The following is a 22,588-nucleotide window of genomic DNA, read 5'->3' as shown; positions in this document are numbered from 1 at the left end:
CAAAGATTAAAAAAAAAAAATAAAATTCAAAAACCCTGTTTTTAAAGATAACGAATTGCAAACTCTTTTTTAAAACACGTGACCTCAGAAGGTGGCTTAAATAGGTCATTACGGTCAAGGGGTCACCAATGCCTAATACAATGACCGGCTCAGGGTAAATAATCAAGAAACCCCAATCGAGTTGGTTTGCGTAGTATTAACGTTCCTTTGAAGCCCCAGAAGCAGCTGGGGCTTTACCCATCCTTAGAAAGCGACGGAGCTGGAACCAGAAATCCCTTAAAAGGTTAGGACGAGGAACAAGGCTGAGCAAGGCGGGAAGGGTAAGAGGGCTCGGGAGAGTAAGAAAAAAAAAAAAAAAAAACAAAAGCAAACAACAACTACAAAAAAACCCAAAAGACACAACAGGGCAACAGCAAACAAGCCAGAGAGGAGAGAGCCATGTGTGCAGCGGAGGTTGGCAGGACGCCACCGCCGGGTCACCGCGGGTCACCCCGGGGGCCGGGCGGGCACCCGGGACCGACACCTCCGCAAGAGCGACCGCCGGCGCCTAGCTCACGTCCTCGCCTCCATCCCCGCCGGGCCGCGCAGCCAGCAGGCGGGTCCTCCCCGCCGAGCCCGTGCCAGGCGGGGACAACCTTCCCGACCCGTCTCCGCCCTTCCAGGTCGGTCCCCGCCCCCCCACCCCCAGCGCGGCGGCCGGGACCACACCCGCTTCCCTCCGGTGGCCCGGCCGCCCCCGCCGCGGCTCGCGGGAGCGCTCTTCCGGGGGCGGGGCTCCGGAGCCTCGGGCGCATGCGCACGGGCCGCTGGGCGCCTCCCTGCCCGGATCTCGCGAAGTTACGTTCGATCGGCCGCCGGTGACGGGCAGCGGGGGGCGGGGGGCGGGGAGCCGGAGCAGGGGTGGGAGGGGCGAGGAGGAGCAGGAGGAGGGGGGAGGCAGGAGGGCTCCTGCGGTCGGAAGGGAGGTCCGCTCGGCCGGGCGCGCCGCCCCAGTGCTCTGTGGGATACTGGAAGTCTCGAGCGTCTCCTCCCGGCTCCCAGCCCTCCCCGGGCCCGCTCGCCTCGAAGCAGGCACACCCCCCCCCGCCGGCCCGCGCGTCCCTCGCCGCCTCCCCCTTCCCCCCCCGCCCCCCTCGCGATAAGAAGACCCGGCGGCAGGAGAGGGGATGAAGATGGCGGACGCGAAGCAGAAGCGGAACGAGCAGCTGAAGCGCTGGATCGGCTCCGAGACGGACCTGGAGCCTCCCGTGGTGAAGCGCCAGAAGACCAAGGTGAAGTTCGACGATGGCGCCGTCTTCCTGGCCGCTTGCTCCAGCGGCGACACGGACGAGGTCCTCAAGCTGCTGCACCGCGGCGCCGACATCAATTACGCCAATGTGGACGGGCTCACCGCCCTGCACCAGGTCCGTGCGCGGCCCCGCGGGCTTTCGCCGGCCTCCCGCCGGCCTCCGGGGCGGGGGTGGGGGGCGGCGGCGGGAGCCTCCCTGCTGCGGGGTGAGGGGGCGGCTTCCCGCGAGGGCGGGGGGGGGGCGCGAGCCGCCGGGTGATTTCCGGGGCCGGGGGCGGCGCGGGGGCGCCCGGGACCGTTTGTGGACGTGCGGCTGGGGTTTGGGTCGAGACGGAGAGGAGTGTCCTGGGCTTGTCCTCGGGGGGTGTTCGTGCTGCGCTCGGACGACGGGGGATGCTCAAGGCAGCGACCCGCAAGGGGCGCTTAGGGACCCCTCAAGGGGCGCCTAGAGACCCAGAAGGGCCCTTAGGGACCCGCAAGGGGCGCTTAGGGACCCGCAAGGGGCGCTTAGAGACCCAGAAGGGCCCTTAGGGACCCGCAAGGGGCGCTTAGGGACCCGCAAGGGGCGCTTAGAGACCCGCAAGGGGCGCTTAGAGACCCAGAAGGGGCGCTAGGGACCCCGCAAGGGGCGCTTAGGGACCCTCGAGCGGATGGGCGGCCCCGGCTCAGAGGGTCGGCATGGGGTTTGCTGTCGTTTTTTTTGGGGGGGGGGGACTCGATGACCGATGATGATGATACTAGGAGTCATCGAGAGCCCTGAGCCGAGCGCCGCAGCGGACGGCTTCCTGTTGGCTTCTTTATTCCTCCTGGTCCCTGGGGAGGGGGAGATGGGGTGTAGCGAGCCGGCGGGCGAAGGGGAGGGGGCGCAGGTGGGTAAGGTAAGGGGGCGTCCGGCAGGGCTTGCCCCCCTCCCCCTCCCTCCCCCCGCCCCGCCCCGCCCCGCCCGGGAGCGCGCCGGAGGTCCTGCAGCCCCGCGGCTCGGCGTGTGCACTGCTCAAAGCTTAGAGACGCGGGGAGAGGCGCGCGGGGCACGCTTTTCAGAGCCCGGCACCAGGATTTTCCTTTGGGGGATGGGGAGGAAAAAAGCCGTTCACAAACTTTGCTCAAAATGGATGCTTTGTGCACGTTAAAGTTTTATAGTAGTCCGATTGGGATCTCTCAATGTTAGCCAAATAAGGAGAAACTATTGGCAATCCGGAGATAATGTTGCCCTGCCTTTAACAGGCCAAAAGCAACACCACCACGCAGAGCGCTGCATTAAAAAAAAAAAAAAATAGCGATTTTTTTTTTTTTTTTCCAAGCGACGGTAGTAAGTGACAAGACCTAGAGACCCTTTTTCACATTTTCTTACTGGGTGACTTGGAATCACCGAGAAAACTGCTTGTGCAACAGTGGCCTTCCCTCCACCGGGAGATCTGCGGAGCTGCCTCGGAGTGCCTCGGTTATATGTGGAAGCTCACAGCTGTTTATTTTATTTAACACCCTAACAAAAACCCTGTTCAGAGGTTGAACCTTGAGGCTTTCATATATATATATATATATATATATATATATATATATATATATTTAGTTTTATGAATATTGTCTTGCTGGGGATTTTAAAAGGTGTTGCGGTGGCATTTCCCTTTTTACCGCTTCCTGTTTGGTGGACGATGACCGTTTTTAAGTTTTATTTAATTGAATTCTCCTATCAAACTTGGCTTGTAGCCTTTGTTTACAGAGTTGACTGGATGGATTGAAATGACTGACACATTGCAGGGCAAATCTGGAATTCAGAATGCGGCACCCAGTTAAAAAAAACACACACAGCGCCGTCTTCGGTTCTTTTTTTTCCCTTTCATTGAATTTAGAGTCTCTAATGTATAGCATACTTTCTGTTTGGCTGAGGTTCATTTTAAAAGCATAGCAAAGTCTAGATTCCAAAAAAAAAAAAAAAAAAAAAAAAAAAAACATGGTGCTGAGAATGAAAGAAAGTTTTGGTTCTAAAAATGATCAAGTAGTTATGTAAGATGAAGGATCTTTGAAGCGTGTTTTACATGTTTCAGGATGGAATTGATTCTGGAAGACACAGTTACTGTATGCTTAGGTCAAGGTACGATTGGATAATTGTTTATTTATATCAATACGTTTTATTAAAATTTTCACATAGAGATTGAAAGTTACCACACTTGGGGAGGGACCCAATGGTACTGGCTGGGAAGAAGAGGAAACCTTCTGATATTTGTATTAGAGTAGTATTGGCCTACTAGGTAGGAAAAGAAAATTCAGGGAACAGACTTCTGAAGGCTTTTTTCCTCTCTCAATTTGTACATGTTGCAAGAAGTCCCAGACTTCTCAGAGTTTTCCTGATTAACTGAATTCAGGAGTTAGTTTGGAAGCATATAGGTACAGTCTTCTGGGGATTTTGTTTTAGCTGACAAGCCTGTGAGCAGGAGTTTAGAAGTTTATGCATAACTATTTGCATAGTATCTTTTTGTAATTTATCTGCACATTCCTTAAGTCAGCAAAAAAGTCTTTAAAATATCGAGCATTAAAATTTGTATCATGTTTTCTTCACTTTCATTTCTGTATTATCACCTCTTGTACTTTTTTCCCAGTGTGACTGAGAACAAGGAGTTTGCTTTGGGCAAATTCAGGACAACAGATAGTGAAAGGTGATAAAACTTTTTAAAAAGAATCACAAGAAAGTTTTAAGCTTTTCAGAAATCTCTTGAATGTTGCTTGTCTTATGTACTTAAATCATAAAGCCTAAAATTGACCCACTGATATAATAGCCCTTAAATAGTGTTTATTTAATTGCATTTTCAAGAAATCATATAATACCTAAAATATTTTTGCTGGGTTAATTATTGATTAGTCTTTTGGAATACACTTTTACCCTTTTGGTTTTAATCAAGTATCTAAAATTTCACTGTCAGGAGAAAAGTTTTAGAAACTTCACAACCCATAAATATCCTTCATCTTTTACTTCAATTTTTAATGTAAGCAGCCTATACTTAAAAGTTTATTGGCAGAATGTGCCCTCTCATTAGAAGTTACAAAAGCAACTTAATTTTCAGCTTTTCTTTCTGTATAGAAATATGTCATCCAAATTGGAGAAAAAGCAGTGTTCTTGTCAAATTTCCTGTCTTGGTCTCTGGAATAGCCTCCCTCCCCGACTCCCATAGCTAGAAAACAATGCTGAACAGTACTGAAACTAAAATAAACTTCTGATGTCCTAGAATTGAAGTCTAAAGTAGATTTTCATTTTTATTGGTGGACATTAATTAGTTCTGATTTTATAGGTACCTGGTGGAGTCTCCTACCTTGTGATCTCTGTATTTCAGTACGCATATAGTTTTCTATAGAATGCCTTATTGCTGATTCCTCTTGATACCGGAGTCCATAAAATGCAGGACTGAGATTTCTTCCATCAGTGTTGAGTTTAACCTTTGATTTTACCTTAAAATCTTACCTACTTTGTGCCAGTAACTGCCAAGTCAGCTTCCAGTTTTCACATTTCTGTAGAGCTCCAGTCCCTCATTTCCATTTTTCTAGTGATAATTAATTGATATGAAGTGAAATATTAATTCACTCTATTGTGATTTTATATTTAAAAATACATTTTTAAGTAGTGACGTAGTAAATAGATGTTCACCCCCTTCTGCCATAGAATAGCAGTTACTGCATTTACATTTAACTTTGTGATTTCTTCAAAAGATTCTTATTCAAACATGGATTTTCATAGTTATAATTCAGTTTTATAATCTACTTTTATTAACATTAGTTTATATATATATTTATTTATATCCGTAGACTTTACCTATGTCCCTTTTTCAGTGTATTACTCAGTTTTAGATCAATGTCAGGAATTTTTTTTATTTCAGCCTGAAATAAAGCTTAAATCTTTCTTCACCACACCTACACTTCTCATTGATGCCTCTGATTCTTTTAATGATGTCAGTAATCTCTGGATCAAGCTTTAAACATTTCAGTTATTATTTATTCATCCCTTATTCTACATATATCTAATCCATCTTAATAATTGCCTTTGTATCAATTCTTTTCCTTGCTACTCTCATTATTAATCTAGTTCATGCCTTTATTATTTTATCCCTAGAGTATAGTAATTGGTTAATTGCTTTCTCTGCCTCTGTTCTCTCTCTGGTCCAGTCCAGCGTTCATGTTGCTGTTAGAATAATTTCTTAACAATATCATGTTGTGTCACTCCTTCTTAAATTTAAAGTGTTTCATCATTTAGCTTATACCTGATAGATCTCCATTGTGTTCTATTTTTTTATTCTTTATTTCCATGCTTATGGTCTTGCTTTTTCTGCCACTAAAATATCCTCCCTCTCTTCTTTGCCAGTCAAAATCTTATTCTTCAGAGTTCAATAGAATTGCCAGCCAGTAGGAATCTTTCTGTCTTTTGAATTTGTATAATATTATGGTACTGGAGAAATGCTCTTCTCCGGAGTCTCATTGTATCTTATATTTTGCCTGTGCACTGCTAAATAGTGTTTGTTTTTAAGTTTGTCTTTCCTGATATACGATAAGGACCCAGTTTCCCACATGTTGTCTTTCCAGAGCCTGGCACATATTAGGTGCTCACTAAAGTTACTGACTTGTATCCTTTACCTTGTATTTTAAGTACAGAGTTTTGTGGGTTTGTTTTTTTTTTTTAAGATTTTATTTATTCATGAGAGACACAGAGAGAAGGGCAGAGACACAGGCAGAGGGAGAAGCAGGCTCCATGCAAGGAGCCCGATGTGGGACTCGAACCCAGGACTCCAGGATCACGCCCTGGGCTGAAGGCGGCGCTAAACTGCTGAGCCACCTGGGCTGCCCTAAAAAGTTCTCAATATTAACCTCTTTCCTATGTAAATCTTGGTTAAGTGATAGAAAAATATTTAGTTGAATCATTAATTTGCCACTTTCATTATAAGAGTCTGAATTAGGTCCTATAGAGAAATACAAACTAGAATTAGATCCGTGTTCTGTGCTATTATTTTTTTTAAAAGTTTTCCTTTTCAATACAGACTTGCAGATAAGTTTAGTGTTCGGTTCTTTTGCTCTTAAAATACAAATTTTATCAACTTTAAGGGAGCCATTTGAAGCTTCTTTGTAAAAATATGTAGCTCCCCTCTTGACAGTAAAAGGAATACTTTTGTGCAGTCTTTTCTTAAGTGCTTAATCTTCTCAGCCAAGCCGTTTTCAATGAATCGTAATCTGAAATGTAATTCTCTTTAAACGTATTCTAATAGGGCTACTTAAAGTGTTTTCCAACCAAAAGGAAGAGAGATTGGAGCAGTTGATATTGAGTCTGTTGTTAGAGAATAGTATAATTGCTATATATGATAAATCTGTTTAAAACTGAGTATAGAGTTTATTGTGTAATGTTTCGGTGAGGGATGTTAAGATCTTAGAAGAATCTGTTGAATCACTTGTAAGTAATAGTAATATCTGTTGAAAAAAATGTGCAGCATACATTGCTTTCTCTACATAATTTTCTTATTAGAAAGACTGTAACACTATGCTGATTGCTCTTGAAAGTTTTTTTTTGAAACGATCCTAAATCCATTAAAAGAAAAAAAAAACCACCTAAACAAACAACAACTTCTAACCTCCTCTAAACTGGCCCCTCACTTCCTGCAAATAAATGGACAGCCCTAGCCATATATGGGGTGTGCTGGTAGGGCACCAGTACCCAGACTGCTGCTGTTACAAGGTCTTCTCTGCAGTTGCTGCCATTGTGCTTCCTGGCAACAGTTTTGTGGTCTGGGTTTGAAGTGTCATAACCAAAACCATCTTTCATGTGCTTCAGCTAGTGTGATTGCAAGCCCTGACTGAGCATTTTCTAGGATAGCCAGGTAGAAGAAACCCTAGATGGAATGGAAGGAACCACATTTTACAAGTACTGTTGACAAAAGTAAAGTACTTGTACTTAAAAAAAAAAAAAAAAAAAAGTCTAGGGATACCTTACTGGTTTAGTTGGTAGGCCATACAATTCTTGAACTAGTATTGTAAATTCAAGCCCTGTGTCAGGTGTAGAGATTACTTAAAAAAAAATTTTTTTTTAAACCCGGTTGATTTTTTTAAAAGATGACTAGAAAGATCACTTTTAAGCGGAATGGGGAGTATAGAAAATTATTTTGTTACTCCTGTAACATACTACTTCTCGAAGGTTCCTGAAATTGGTTTTCATTCCCTTCTGCTTGAAAAATATTGCTGTTTTCACCTCTTCTTTTGAAATTTTTGGGGTTCCACAGTCATGTTGAAAAGATGGCAGTATTGGCATTTTGGTACATCCTCTTTGAGAGGTTGAAAACCTCCAACAGTCCTTTTAAGTTTATTCTAAGTTGGAGTTCGGTAGTAGCCATGAATTTTCATAGTGTTTTATTGAGAAATAGCATTTGCTGAGGATTTGCTATATACGGACCATTGTGGTGATGTTTTTACAACCAGTATCTCATTTAATTCTCATAGCATCCCTTCTTTCTTACTCAAGATTACGAAGGTAATAACAGAGCTGAGTTCTAACATACAGGTCTGATTCCAAAGCCGAAACTTAACACCATGCTAGATTCCTTCCTTCCTTCCTTCCTTCCTTCCTTCCTTCCTTCCTTCCTTCCTTCCTTCCTTCCTTCCTTCCTTCCTCCTTCCTTCCTTCCTTCCATTCATTCATTTTTAAAGATTTTATCCATTTATTCATGAGAGACACAGAGAGAAAGAGAGAGGCAGAGACATAGGCAGAGGGAGAGGAGAGGCAGGCTCCCTGCAGGGAGCCGGATGTGGGACCTGGATGTGGGACCTGATACCGGAACTCCAGGATCATGCCCTGGGCTGAAGGGAGGTGCCCAACCACTGAGCCACCCAGGTGTTCCTCTCCTTTTCTTTAAATCTGAAGAAGTATTCTTAAATCTTCTAGTCATTATGGCTGATGATTAGTAGTTACAGGTTTCTCTGTTAATCAGCTGAGAATCAAATGAAACACCGTACATATATATATGTATAATTTTTTTCTTCATCTGCTTTTGTTTTAACTAGCCAACTCTGTGAGCTTTCTGTAGTAACTGAAATGCAGTAGTACTGTATCTAAATTAATCTCAGAATCTGTCCTAAATTTTAGGAACTGCCAAGATTGTTTTTGACTGGTTATTATGTGCAGAATGTTTGATCAAGTACCTTGGGAAGTTGCAAAGGAAGTTAACAAAGGCAACAAAAACTTCCTTTTTTTTAGGACACGGAGTTTATTAGTCTTCAAACGTCTCCATTTTCTTTTATCCTAATAATAATTTATATTATTGTTTTAGGCATTTTTATGCATTTACAGAACATGTTTTGCTTATACCCATACACACACTCTTAACTTTTAATGAAAAGAGATAAATTATAGGAAAACTCATGCCAGTATTAATTTACAAATAAAGAAAACAACCTTGAGTTTGTCACTACCATTTAATCTGCAGTTTATTTCCTATATAGTAATTATTTGTGCTTATAATTAGAACTTGAGATGTTACATGAAATGCTAATAAAATTACCTGAATTAACTTAATGAATTAATAAAACAAACTTTTAATGTTCATCTTTGATTTTAATTGGAAGCTTTTTGTTAGTAGAAATAAAAATATTTTTAAAATCATTTTGCAAAATTTAGCCAAATTATGTTTCAGGTCTTAACTTGGAAATGGCAATAGGATCTTTCTCCTCATTGATATTGAGAGCATCATTTGAAATGTGATTTACTTGTCCATCAAATCACTGATTCCCAGAATTTTACATTCCAAAGACCAGTAAGATGTTTTCTTAAATTTCAGTGACTAATTTTTGTTTGCCAACATGACCACCTTATACTATCAACACCATTTTCATAAAGAGAATATTTTCACAACAAAAGGATATAATATCCAATTAAATAAAGGAAAGTGAGGACTCTTGTCAGTCTATAAAATTATTGCTGTATTGACCATATATGTTCTTGTTAGTCTTTCATGCAAGTAGAGAGAGTGGTTGAGGGTGAGCAGATTTCATGACTCTACTCCCTATGTCCTCTTTTTGGTAGGATAGGATAGCATGCAGGTGGTGGCAGGCCAGATCATTAGAAAACAAGTGCCTGGCTCCTGATTATCTAAGATGGAGCAAAAAAAATTCTAAAGAGATTCAGAAAACCAGTGAAAGCGATCCACCAGTTCATATTTTAGGAACCACCAGTTTCATATTTATACTAACATAAGCCTTTTTGCACATGTAATCTTACTCTGGAATGTATTTCTTAGCTTATTTATATTAAAGCACAACTCAAAGCACAAAGTGTAGACTTGCTTGACCACTGGGGCACACAGTGATTCTCTAAATTACTGTTTAAACTCTAAGTTTGGCACCTATATGCTACCTACTATTATTGTTAGTATATCTTATCTCCAGACAAAATAGTGAATTCCTTCAAAGAGGGATTTTGATTCATTTTTCTTTAAATCCCCTTTGGTATCTGAATTTTATTTTAGCAGCTGCACAGTGACTATTTGTTGGTTTAAAAAAAAATTGAATACAGTGTATATCAATCTTGTGAAGGGCTAGCTGAGTTCATAGAAAGCAAAATGATGGGTTTGTATGAGTAAGTACAAACAGAATTAACAAACATTAAAAATATTGTAGCAAAAGTGCATATAAAATAACTTATGCTTAAAATGCAGAGGTAGCCATTGCTGCAGTAAAAATTTAGCAGGATCTTAGATTTTTCTGAAATGGAATACATTTCTGATTACTAATAGAAGCAGAATTTTGCTCAGCTTATGCAAAATACTTTAAAAGTGATTTTTTTTTCAAACAAAATTTTGGTTGGTTTAGAAAAGGAGTCCTTAGCATACTGGCATTAGAAGCTAATTCATATTTTCGAATGATTTTAATCACACAGGTTTTTTATGTGTTTTTTTTTTTTTTTTCTAAATAACCCTTTCACTGTGGATCCTTGTATGCCAGTATTTTCTGACCTTATTAGTATTTTGGTTGTTTATCTTTTCATTGTTATGCTGGCTAACCATAAAAAGACAAACTTGAGCTCTGTGTTACTGCCCTAAGTGTGCTTGCTGGACCCAAATGCTCTTTCATGGGTGGAGACATTCCACATTGTCATGTGTTGTATAGGCATTTCTGAAATGACACTCGGTAGAAACCGTGGAAAGAAGTGAGGGCATTCCTCAGCTGTCACCTTTTTAGTGATCTGCTTAAATGCTTTCTGTGCATCGAGTGAGATACTCTGCTGGAAGAGCTTCACTTTTTAGCGTTACTTTAGCTTATTAAGTCATATTTGAGCTGAAGTTACATTTTTTTTGTTAGTTTAACATGTTCTCTAACAAAAATATAAGGTTACAGAAAGTTTGTGTGAGTTTCTTAAATACTCTCATAGGCAAAGAAGAAATTTTGTGAGAATGTGAATTGATACGCTCTTAGAAGTTAACCATGTGGAAAAGTCTATTTTCCTGGATTAACTTTCAAAACACGCATACATGCATACTAGTTACCTTTACAGGAAACATATATATAATGTATATTTTATTTAGTCTTATTTTAGGTGATTATGAATGTATTCTAGTATTTACACTTTTGCTTAGAACTGGAATGCTTTAGCTCCAAAAGTATATCTTCAGTATTGAAGTTTTTTTTTTTTTTTTAAGATTTTATTTATTCATGAGAAACACAGGGAGAGAGAGAGAGAGAGAGAGAGAGAGAGAGAAAGAAAGAAAGAAAGAAAAAAAGAAAGAAGAAAAGAAAAGAAAAAAAGAAAAAGACTATTTAGATTTTCAGCCTGGAGGTAGCCCCACGTAAAACCTTAATAAACTCTCCTTTATCCATTTTTATTTAGTATATAATTTTTTATAAATGGGGCTATATTTAATTTTCTGGTTTGTAAACTTTTTATCTTATTTATTATTTTTTTGGTAAACTTTTTTTTTTTTTTTTTTTTTTTTTTTTAAAGAGAGAGTGCACATAAGTGGAGGCAGGTAGGGGCAGAGGGAGAGGATAGAATCTCAGGTAGGCTCCACGCTCAGCATGGAGCCAGAAGCAGGACTGGATCTCAGGACCTCAAGATCATGACCTGAGCCCAAACCAAGACTTGGCCACCTAACTGACTAAGCCATCCAAGCACCCCTAAATTAAACTCTTAAAAAATACATACATATATATTTTATATATATTTTAAAGATATTTATTTATTCATGAGAGAGACAGAGAGAGGCAGAGACACAGGCAGAGGAAGAAGCAGGCTCCATGCAGGGAGCCCGATGTGGGACTCGATCCCGGGTCTCCAGGATCACACCCTGGGCTGAAGGCAGCACTAAACTGCTGAGCCACCTGGGCTGCCCCCCAAAAATATTTCTATGTTAATGAATACTGATAACACCCTCCTTTTTAATGGCTATAGAGTACTCTTCTGTGTGTGTGTGTGTGTGTGTGTGTACACATCCCAAAATTTATTTTCCCAGTTTTCTGTGATGAATTTTTAGTGTATTTCCAATTTTTTATGACGTGGTGGATATTATACTATGTATGTCTTTGTTCACTCATGACACTGTATTGTTAGGATTGTCTTGGAAATTTCACTTGTAATTTTATGTTTTGCTCAAAATAACAGGCTGTTTTAATGCTTGTTGATGCAAAAGACATTTTCAGTGAAATCTCTGGTATATCTAATACAGAAGACTAACCTTGAAAATACTCTCACTGACATATACCTGTTACATTCATAATGTGGTAATGTCAATCTTTCTTCTCTAAGTCACCCATAGGAAAATTAGTTTTATTACTCCATGTATGTTAATAAAATTTGTGTATGTTATTTAAAATGTTAAGTAGGGATCCCTGGGTGGCGCAGCGGTTTGGCGCCTGCCTTTGGCCCAGGGCGCGATCCTGGAGACCCGGGATCGAATCCCACGTCGGGCTCCCAGTGCATGGAGCCTGCTTCTCCATCTGCCTGTGTCTCTGCCTCTCTCTCCTTCTCTCTCTGTGACTGTCATAAATTAAAAAAAAAAAAAAATTAAAATGTTAAGTAGTATTTATTTTACAGATATTTGATGTTACTCATTTAAATTAGTGATTAATTTATACAATGAATACACAAATCATTATTTACCATATGTCTGGCATTGTACAAATCTCTAAAAACAATGTTCCCTGCCTGAATATAGTGTATAATATAGTGGGATGGTAGTGTGAACAAATGATTACAATTAGTTAAGTGTTAGAATGGAAATAAAGGATGAGATGAAAGTTTTTATTAGGAGGACTTAACCTAGAATATCAGAGAAGACATCCCTGAGAAAGTTATGGTTAAGTTATAGGTAACTTATGATCCTAATCCCTTCTTGTTTGTTTTCTGAATGTCCCTTTTTAGTCTATTTCTTTCTTAAGAATATTCCAAGGTTTTCATGTCTGTTTTTTCTTTCCCATTTCATTTCTGTAGCTTCATTTTTCTCTTTATATAATTTGTTCTCCTTTTTAATATAATCCACATCTTATTTTTGATATAATCAGTCTTCCATATACTAAACTGAAATCTCAGGGCCATCTGTTTTCTTCTTTACTTCCTAGTTAAAATTACTATTTCCCATTACATGCATACCTGAAAGAGAAATGCTCCCATTTCCATACTAGCTTTTATAGTATTCATTTAACAAAATCAAAGGCCTCTTCTGTACAATATGCTATTAAATGCTGGGGGATTTTATTTTTAAGCAAAACAGATATCAGCACTGCCCTTACAGTGTTTACAGAGTGAAGTTACTTAGGCATCAGGGAAATGCAAATCAGAACTGTACCTCACGCCCACTAGAATGGCCCTAAATAAAAATAACAGATGATAACAAGTATTAACTAGGATTGAAGAAATTAAAACTCTACACTGCTGGTGGTAATATGAAATGATGCAGCTACTTTTGAAACAGTCTGGCAGTTCCTCAAAAGGTTAGACATAGAGTTACCATATAACCTAGCAGTTATACTCCTTTTTTATATACCCAAGAGAATTGAAAAGAGATGTCCACACAAAAATTTGTACATTTATGTTTATAGGAGCATTACTCATAAAAGCCAAAAAGTGAGAGCAACACAAATGTCTATCAGTTGAATGGATGAATAAAATGTCCTATATTATGTTACTGGAATCAGTGGAATATTATTTGGCAATGAAAAGAAACAAAGTACTAATACTTGGTACAATATAGATGAATCTTAATGACATTATACTTGAATGTTAGTAGACAGTCATAAAAGACCGCATATTGGATGATTCCATTCTTACGAAATGTTCAGAATAGAGAATATGTAGAGACAGAAGATAGATTAATGGTTGCCAAACGTCAGACGTACTGAGGGGAAATGGGGAGTGACTGCTAATGGGTATATCATTTCCTTTCAGAATGATAAAAATGTTCTAAAATTGATTATGGTGATGGTTATACAGCCCTGAATATACTACAACTTGAAATGGGCTATTGTAATGATGTGTGAATTATATCTCAATAAGCTATTAATATCTTTTTAAAAATAAAATTCTCTATTTGTGTTCACCACTAAGAATTGAGGCATTGGCAGAGGCTGCAATTATCTTCTCTTAGTCCCCCCAACTCCCACGTAGGCTTAGTGTTCATCACTGTAGTTACATGGCAAAGAGGATGGCCAAACATTGTCCCTGCACTAACACAGCTTGTAGGGTACTGGGATATGTAGGTAAACATAACAGGTTAATTATACATTTATGTCAGTTATGTGTAATGATATATAATGGTAGTAGTACAGAGTGCTATGGAAGTTTGTGAAGGCACAACTCACCTAGAATTAGGGAGGAGGAAGTCTTCTTGGGGAAAGTTGATGTTTGATCTGCTGAGTGATGAGTAAAAGCCAGGGTTGTAAGGGATGGAAGGACGTAGGAAATTATTTTAGAGAGAGGGAATAGTATGTTCAAAAAGCTGGAGGTGAACAAAAGCGTTGAAAGATTTTAATCAGGTTAAATGAGACAATCAGATTTTCTCTTTAAGAAAGATTACTTTGGGTGCAGTCCGAGACTGCACTTGAAAAGAGAACAATACTGGAGGCAGGGAGACTAATTTAGGAAGTTGAGTAGTCTAAGAGATGAACTCACTTAATGGCAGTGGAGTTGGAAAATAGTAGATGGACTCAAGACATATTTGGGAAACAGAATTAGTATGAATTGAAAGTGGATTGACCGGAGGTAATAGGAGTCAAAGATGTGCTTCTGGCTTGGAGTGGAGTGAAGGTGCTTTTCAGGGTGTATTCATTCAGTAAATACAGCGTGCTTACTGTGTAGGTTAGAAGCAGAGTATATTTGATATTGGTGGAGACTGGCAATATTCAAGAAATTTCAATGGAGTGCAAAATGTGTGCTAGAGGATATACAAGTTTTTGAGTCCCCATGGAGGAAGTGTGGCCTAATTATAAGCAATAAATCAAAATCTTGAGTGGAGTTGGTTTTTTTTGTTTTTGTTTTTGGTTTTTTTTTTTTTTTGTTTTTGTTTTTTTTAGTCTTGGACTTAGCCTTTTTTCTTAGATCTCCCTGGTCCTCTGGATGTGTGAATACCAAATAGAAAATGATTTGTGAGGCTATAGAAAAACCAAAGGATAAGGATTCATGATTAGATTTTTTTTTTAAGATTTTATTTATTCATGAGAGACAGAGAGAGAGAGAGAGGCAGAGACACAGGCAGAGGGAAAAGCAAGCTCCATGCAGGGAGTGCGACAAAGGACTTGATCCCTGGACTCCAGGTCATGCCCTGGGCTGAAGGCAGGCGCTAAACCTCTGAGCCACCCAGGGATCCCCTGATTAGATTATTTTTAGGGTTTTGGTGAACTATCTAAAAATACATGCAAAATTCTGCGTTTTTCTGTTCGACAGAGGCCATTAAGAACTTACAAGTAAGCCAAATTTACTTTTATGATATTGTGGGAGAGGGCAGAGTGTGTGTTTTTAGGGGTCTCGGGGATGGAGCACAAAGCTGTTAGGAATAAAATTTTAGTAGTAATAGCAATCTAAAAGTCTTATTGCTTAAAAATAATGCACTGTAAAAATAAGGTAATAGATTAAAATGAGAGAGGAGAGTACTTTTGTTTTCAGAGCATGTTGAATTTTGCTCAGAGTGGTACAGTTAAAGCATTCATTCAACAATCTCTAACTTTCCCCAGTTTCTAAATTTACTGAGTCTTTTTTTTTTCAGGGCAAGCAAAGATAAAGTATTATTTATATATAAGAAATTTACAACTTGATATATTTTTCTTTTGTCTAATATATTTTTTTATTCAAGTATAATTAGCATACAATGATGTATTAGTCTCAGGAGTACAGTATTCTGATTCAGCAATTCGGTACATTTCTCAGTGCTCATCAAGATGAATATACTCCTAATTCCCTTTATCTTTTTCACACTCCACCCCCCCCCCATTCCCTCTGACAACCACCAACTTGTTCTCTAAGAGTCTGATTTTTTTAATCTTTTTTCTGTGTTCATTTGTTTCTTAAATTTCATATATGAGTGAAATCATGTGGTATCTGTCTTTCTCTGACTTATTTCACTTAGCGTTATACTCTAGGTCCACCATCCATGTTGTCAAGATGTTCTCTTTTTTTTATGGTTGAGTAATATTCGTGTGTGTGTGTGTGTGTGTGTGTGTACGGACATGTACCACTTCTTAATCCATTCATCTATCAGTGGATACTTGGATTGCTTCCATGTCTTGTTTATTATAAATAACACTGCAGTAAATGCAGGGGTACTTATATCTTTTTGAATTTGTTTTTGTTTTCTTTCAATAAATACCAGTAGAATTTACTGGATCATATGGTAGTTCTATTTTTAATTTTTTGAGGGACCTTCATACTGCTTACAGTCCACAGGGGCTGCACCAATTTGCATTCCCACCAATAGTGCTTTAGTGTTCCTTTTTCTTCATATCTTTGCCAACATTTGTTATTTCTTGTCTTTTTGATTTTAGCCATTCTGATAAGTATGAGGTGATATCTCATTGTGGTTTTAATTTGCATTTCTGTAATGATTTCCCTGGTTCTTTTACATAATATATTTTAAAGGGTTTTTTTTTTCCCTCAAAATTTGACTAGAGTTGCTTTGAGTACTTGTGACTTTTTTGCATTTCAATGTTTTATTAAGTTGTACATTTAATGAGAAAAATTAACAGTTGTGCAAAAAGCTTGTATGGGTTATTTTGACTGTGAGGAAATGTCTTTAGACTTGTTTCAGCGTAGACAAAATAGGAAATGGTTATATATTAAACTTTAAATATTTTTTTAATTTTTATTTATTTATGATAGTCACACAGAGAGAGAGAGAGGCAGGCTCCACGCACTGGGAGCCCGATGTGGGATTCGATCCCGGGTCTCCAGGATCGCGCCCTGGGCCAAAGGCAGGCGCCAAACCGCTGCGCCACCCAGGGATCCCCTATATTAAACTTTAATGCAAAGTTAACATTGCGTCTTTTTCCCTTTTCAACCTACCCTTGACATTTAAAGCTAATCTGGGATGGGAGTGGGGGAAGAGATATATGTGTTTATGTGTAAAATGAACTGATAATATATAAATTGTTTTCTTTCAAGAAATATTTAAGTATCGGGATGCCTGGGTGGCTCAGTGGTTGAGCTGATCATCTGCCTTCTGCTCAGGTCGTGATCCAGGGTTCCAGGATTGAGTCTCACATTGGGCTCCCCACAAGGAGCCTGCTTCTCCTTCTGTCTATGTCTCTGCCTCTCTGTTTCTCATGAATAAATAAATAAATCTTCAATATTTCTTTCTTTTTTTTAAAGTATCAAAAAGTTAGTTTCGACAGGATGTATGGTATGATTCCATTTGGGGGGAAAAGTGGTTTGCATAGAAAATCTGGGGAAATCCCCAACTGTTATCAGTGATTATCTCTGTGAGGGAAATATAGTAGATTTCGAATTATGTCATTTTTTAATCTTTTAAAACAAAGGAATGATGAAGATGAATCTGAGTTGGAAAAGAATGCTTAAATGACTACTTCCAGTAATGTTTTAAGGATTAAATAAGTGTAGAGATACTGACATAATTAATGGATTTTTGTTTGCCTAGTCATTGGCTACTCAAGGAGGCTGGTGTTGATGCTTAAATATTTATTTCTGCATTTATGCCTGCCTTTTCTCTTTAACCTTTTTATTTAAAAAGGAAAGACTGATTGCCAAAATGATGGATACCTTGGGAGAGTTTTAAGAACAAGTAAGAAAATTAAGGGGTTACTTAAATGTATTTTGAAGCTTTTGGCCAGTGGACTACAGAAAATTCAGACAAAAGATAAGCATAATTCCCAGAAAGATAGCTAGTCATTGAGGAATAAAGGGATTTTAAAAGATAAAGTTTCGATTTCAGAATTTTAAACAAGTCCAGTGGGAGAAATGTAGACAAAAGATCTAGAAAAGCAGTTTGGATACAGTGAACTCTTTTGCCTTGTTTTATTTGAATAGGTAAAGCATTTAATGATAAATGTTTTAAGAATGAATTGAAAAATGACCCCAAAACTCTAAGAATAGAATCAAGAATGTCGAAGCCCAGAGTTACATGAATTTTGTGAAAATACTTTTGAAGACAGTGAATAGAGGTCTTTAAAATTTTTTTCTTCTTACTGAAGTGTAGTTGACATTCAGTGTTACATTGGTTTCAGATATACAACGTAGTTTTTTGATAATTGTACATACTATACAATGCTCGCTGGTATAAATACAGTTATGTCATTATACATTATTATAATATCATTCGACTACATTATGCTGTATAAAAAGAGGGCTTTTAAGAGTGGTAAACTGGAGCAAGAATAGAAGGAAGTAACTGATGGCATGGCATTTAAGTTACATGTTTTTACGTGTTTAAAATGTTCTACTCTGGCAAAATTCTGGTATCGATTATTAAGCAGATAGTTTTAGAAAAGATTGTGTTGTTACTAGATGCCAGATTGAGTTTTCTGAAAACTAAGTTATGTTGCTCTATCTTTCACTTCCTTTCTTGACAAGATTGGTAAATTTAAATGAGGGAAATGTTGCTAATCAAGAATAGCTAGATTTTTTAGTGAACCACTTGGACAGGCTCTTGTTAGATGCTGTGGTTAATGTGACAAAAATGTGGTATGAATATTTGCAGGATTAGATGGATTAACTGCTGGACGAACTACCATATGCACATCAACCTACTGATTAATCAATCACTCACTAGCAATCAAGAGGGAAGACTAAAGTAGTAGTTCTTGTGTTCTCAATTTTGACCCTATCCTATTTAACATTTTAATAGCTAAAACTGTAGGAGCTGAAAACTTCAAAAAAAAAAAAAAAGCATAAAAGAGTTGGTTTTAAACAATAAGATAGGGGCAGCCCGGGTGGCTCAGCAGTTTAGCACCGCCTTCAGCCCAGAGCCTGATCCTGGAGACCTGGGATCGAGTCCCACGTCGGGCTCCCTGCATGGAGCCTGCTTCTCCCTCTGCCTGTGTCTCTGCCTCTCTCTGTTTGTGTCTCTCTTGAATAAATAAATAAAATCTTTAAAAAAAAGTAAGATAAAAAGATATTGGGTATTTAGTGTAAAATATCTGAATTAATAATTGATAAGTATAGGTTGGCAAAGATCATCTTTGACATGAAAAAAGGCCACTAAAAGTTTAACAGCAAGCCTCATGTCTGACAACAGTGTAATAATTCTAAAACACAGTAAATCATTGTAAAGCTAAATCAGTGTAGCGTAGATTTTTAAAAAAATGTTCCTCTATACTGTGAGATCACGTCTGTAGAATGGTATCTAGTTTTACAGTTTGAGATTTGTCTCCTCTTTCAGCAGATATTACCAATTACAGCCTTCTTTTGATTACTCACCAGGAGTATGGCTTTGTCTAACAAAGTTCTGCGGAGAAAAACAAACCTATATCGAACCCGTTTTCTGGAATTGCTAACAAATTTATACATAACTGCACACACATACTTGCAGTTCTTCATATGCCCTAAGACACCAGTCCCCTAAGCCATTTATCAGTTCAGCCGTTTTCTTTTGAGCCCCTTGAAAATAAAAGAGAGCTCATTTTCAAAGGCACATATCTACTTAACCATTAGTAGGAAAATGGTAGGACTTCTTGCACATATTAATTAGTAAGGATTTTTTAAGTAAGAAAAGCTCATCAGAATTATACTAAATCAAATATAGTAATTAACTGTATGATTATGGAGATATCTCATGGAATCTGGGCTTCTGAAATGAATTAGAACCAGCAACTCTATGCAACTCAGGAAGTATTCTATCTAAATTTTTCATCGTTTCTGACAAATCCACTTTATTCTTGTTTTCCTAATTTCTTGTTTTCCTGGTTCAAAAGGCAAAATATAAGGACACCAGTAATTTCAGAGTTTTTATTCTGATCTAGATATCTAGAGAGAGAGATCTTTATATAGATCATGATATCTTGATCTTCTGAGTTCTAATCCCAGGAACTCAGATTCCCAGGAAAGGGACCAATTGATCCCACCTTAGGTTATTTATGTGTTAGGTTATCAGCAGTGGCTGGTGAGGCTGGTATATCCCTCTGAACAAGTATATTGTAATTCTGATTGTTATGTATTTTGAGGAGATGAAGGAGACCTAAAACAAGAATTAATAAGCAACTTCAGAAAGATGCAAATACTGAATGTGTAAATAAATACACAATCTATAAAAACCAAAAAGTGTAAACAAATGTTAAATCTTAAGTCAGCAATTCTCAAACTTTTTGATTTCAGGCAGCAATTCTCAAACTTTTTGATTTCAGGCCCCCTTTTATAATCTTAAAACTTAAAGATACACTACACCAATGTGTACAAGTAAAACTGGGGAAATGTGATAAGATAGATGAATTATATCAATGTCAGTATCCTGGTTATTATGCTGTAGTTTTGCAAAATGTTACCATTGAGAGAAACTGGGCAAAAGATATCTCTGTATTATTTCTTGTAATTTCGCGTGCATCTATAATCTACCACTGTCTCAAAAAATAATATTTTAAATTTTTATTTTATTTTAATGTGAAAAAATATTGAGGAGCCTAAAGAGTGAGTGAACTAAGGTCTATGTAGGAGGATTCATTTGATGGTTATAGAAAGTAGGTTAGGACACAGCATCTGGGGAACCATTTCAGTAGTTGAGCTTAGAGATAAAAATATTCCTCTAGTCACTCTTTGATTTTATTTGATATTGTAAATTTCCTATTTATTGAAAAAGTTGTTTGGGGAATCTGCATTTTAAATTTTAATCTTCAGAATTCTGTCTTTAAGTAAGATACAAAGTGACTTGTATTAGAAGCTGTAAGAAGTTAGAAATCTTTTTTTTTTCTGCTTCAAGTCAGTAACATTTTCTTAGCCATTAGCTACATTCTGTTTTAATACAGCTGCATGTACTTTACATTAAATTGACAGATTTTTAAATAATTTGAACTGTTAAATATTTTTGTACTATGACAAACCATAGAAATTGGAGGGTTTTTTAAGTTTGTGTTCTAATAATGCATTAGTTCTGATGTTTTTAAAAGTGAAATTCTTTGTAGAATAATCAAAATTTAAATCATTTTAGTTTTATGTAGCTCTTACAAGATCAGAAAAAAAATTTTAAAGAACAAAGTAATTCATGGAGATTATATTTTGAAATATACTTTTTAAGGTTCATTTTAATTAGATCTCCTAGTCAACCCCATCCCATTTTGCTCTAATTGGGTCTTAGACTAATTTACTTAAACTCTTTTCTTACCCACTAAAATCTTCTCTACTCCCACCCAATTAATGCTTGTCATCAGTTTACAAAATAATCCTTCCCCTTTTTATTGTAAAAACAATACGACATATAGAGACACTATAGTTAGGATGTAGAACTTTTAGTTTATAACAGATTCTTTTTTTTTTTCTTCCAAAGATTTTATTTATTCATGAGAAAGAGAGAGGCAGAGACACAGACTGAGGGAGAAGCAGGCTCTGTGCAGGGAGCCTGACCTGGGACTTGATCCCAGGACTCCAGGCTCATGCCCCGGGCTGAAGGCAGGGGCTAAACCACTGAGCCACCCGGGCTGCCCTAGTTTGTAACAGATTCTTACAACAAGTGTGGGAATTAGTATCTCTGCATCTTCAAAAGGATCTATTTCTTTGGAATAATAGTAAATTAACATTTACATAATAGTGTTTATATAATAGACACTGTTTTAGACAGTTATATTTTCTCATAACAATCATATGTGGTAAATATTTTTATTTTTACTATTCCATTATACCAGAGAAGAAAACAAGGTAACAGTTTTAACTACAAGGTTGTAACAACATAAAATTCAGAGCTGAGAGTTGAACCTGGGCAGTCTGACTCAACACTATTAAATACTACATTGTAGTGCCTCTTTACTACTTGAATCTTCAGATATCATCCATATGATATCCTCTGGAATCCCTGGAACTAAATATAGGACAGTAGATAAGCCGGGACAGATCCAGTAGGTCAGTTACCTCCTGAAACTGTATCATGGTGTATTCCAAGAAACTTTCTAGATATAGCTAGAGAAATCAAGGTTTAGCTCTTGCCAGCTAACATGCTCTGCTGCCCCAAGGCTCATTGTTTAGGATTGTAAGTGATACTGGAATAGAAATTTAGAATCCTGTTGGGTATGGCTCATTTCTGTATCATCAGCCCTTTGGTTTAAATACCTTTTCCTCAAAAATATTAACAACATATAATGACTAAAGTGAAACACAGAATTAGCAGGTCACAGGTCTTATGTTAGCATTACATGTTTTCATTAAGTTCTTTAAAATGCTCTTTTGTTGGAAGATATTGTGTAAAAAGTTTATTAAATGCTTGTTTCAGGGCAGCCTGGGTGGCTCAGTGGTTTAGCACCTGCCTCTGGCCCAGGGCCTGATCCTGGAGCCCCGGGATCGGGATCGAGTCCCACATCGGGCTCCCTGCATGGAGCCTGCTTCTCCCTCTGCCTGCATCTCTGCCTCTTTCTCTCTGTCTCCCTGTGTCTCTCATGAATAAATAAATAAAATTAAAAAAAATGCTTGTTTCATTTTTAATTTACATATATGGGATCATACACCTGCTTTTCTGCTAGTTTCTGCTCTTGTATTAGGTCATTTTTTCCATTACTAAAAGCCTGTTTGTTTTTATTGGCTAATCTGATTCCAAGTTTAGAACTTCTACGTTTTACAGGACTGTGGATGACAGATTAAAAAACAGAAAAGATCATAAGAAAAGCAGTTCCTAGTTTCAGCAGAAAATTCAAAGGCATCTCTTTGTTGTT

At 38.2% G+C, this 22,588-nt stretch overlaps 1 protein-coding gene across 2 annotated transcripts in view; it reads left to right on the top strand.

Annotated features, from left to right (window-relative positions):
- Positions 1-1,099: 1,099 nt before the first annotated feature.
- PPP1R12A (protein phosphatase 1 regulatory subunit 12A) overlaps positions 1,100-22,588 on the top strand; it is a 137,494-nt gene continuing 116,005 nt past the window's right edge. The window contains exon 1 of one of the 2 annotated variants that reach the window (XM_055341753.1): positions 1,100-1,403. In XM_055341753.1, coding sequence (XP_055197728.1) covers positions 1,167-1,403 — 237 coding nt within the window. In that variant the 5' untranslated portion in view covers positions 1,100-1,166. The remainder of the gene's footprint in view (positions 1,404-22,588) is intronic. The other variant, XM_055341752.1, reaches the window with a different exon arrangement.

Source organism: Nyctereutes procyonoides, unplaced genomic scaffold (assembly GCF_905146905.1).
Source record: "Nyctereutes procyonoides isolate TBG_1078 unplaced genomic scaffold, NYPRO_anot_genome, whole genome shotgun sequence".
Classification (NCBI taxonomy): domain Eukaryota; kingdom Metazoa; phylum Chordata; class Mammalia; order Carnivora; family Canidae; genus Nyctereutes; species Nyctereutes procyonoides.
The sequence above is the reverse complement of the archived record's forward strand: the minus strand, read 5'-3'. Positions and strand labels throughout refer to the sequence as shown.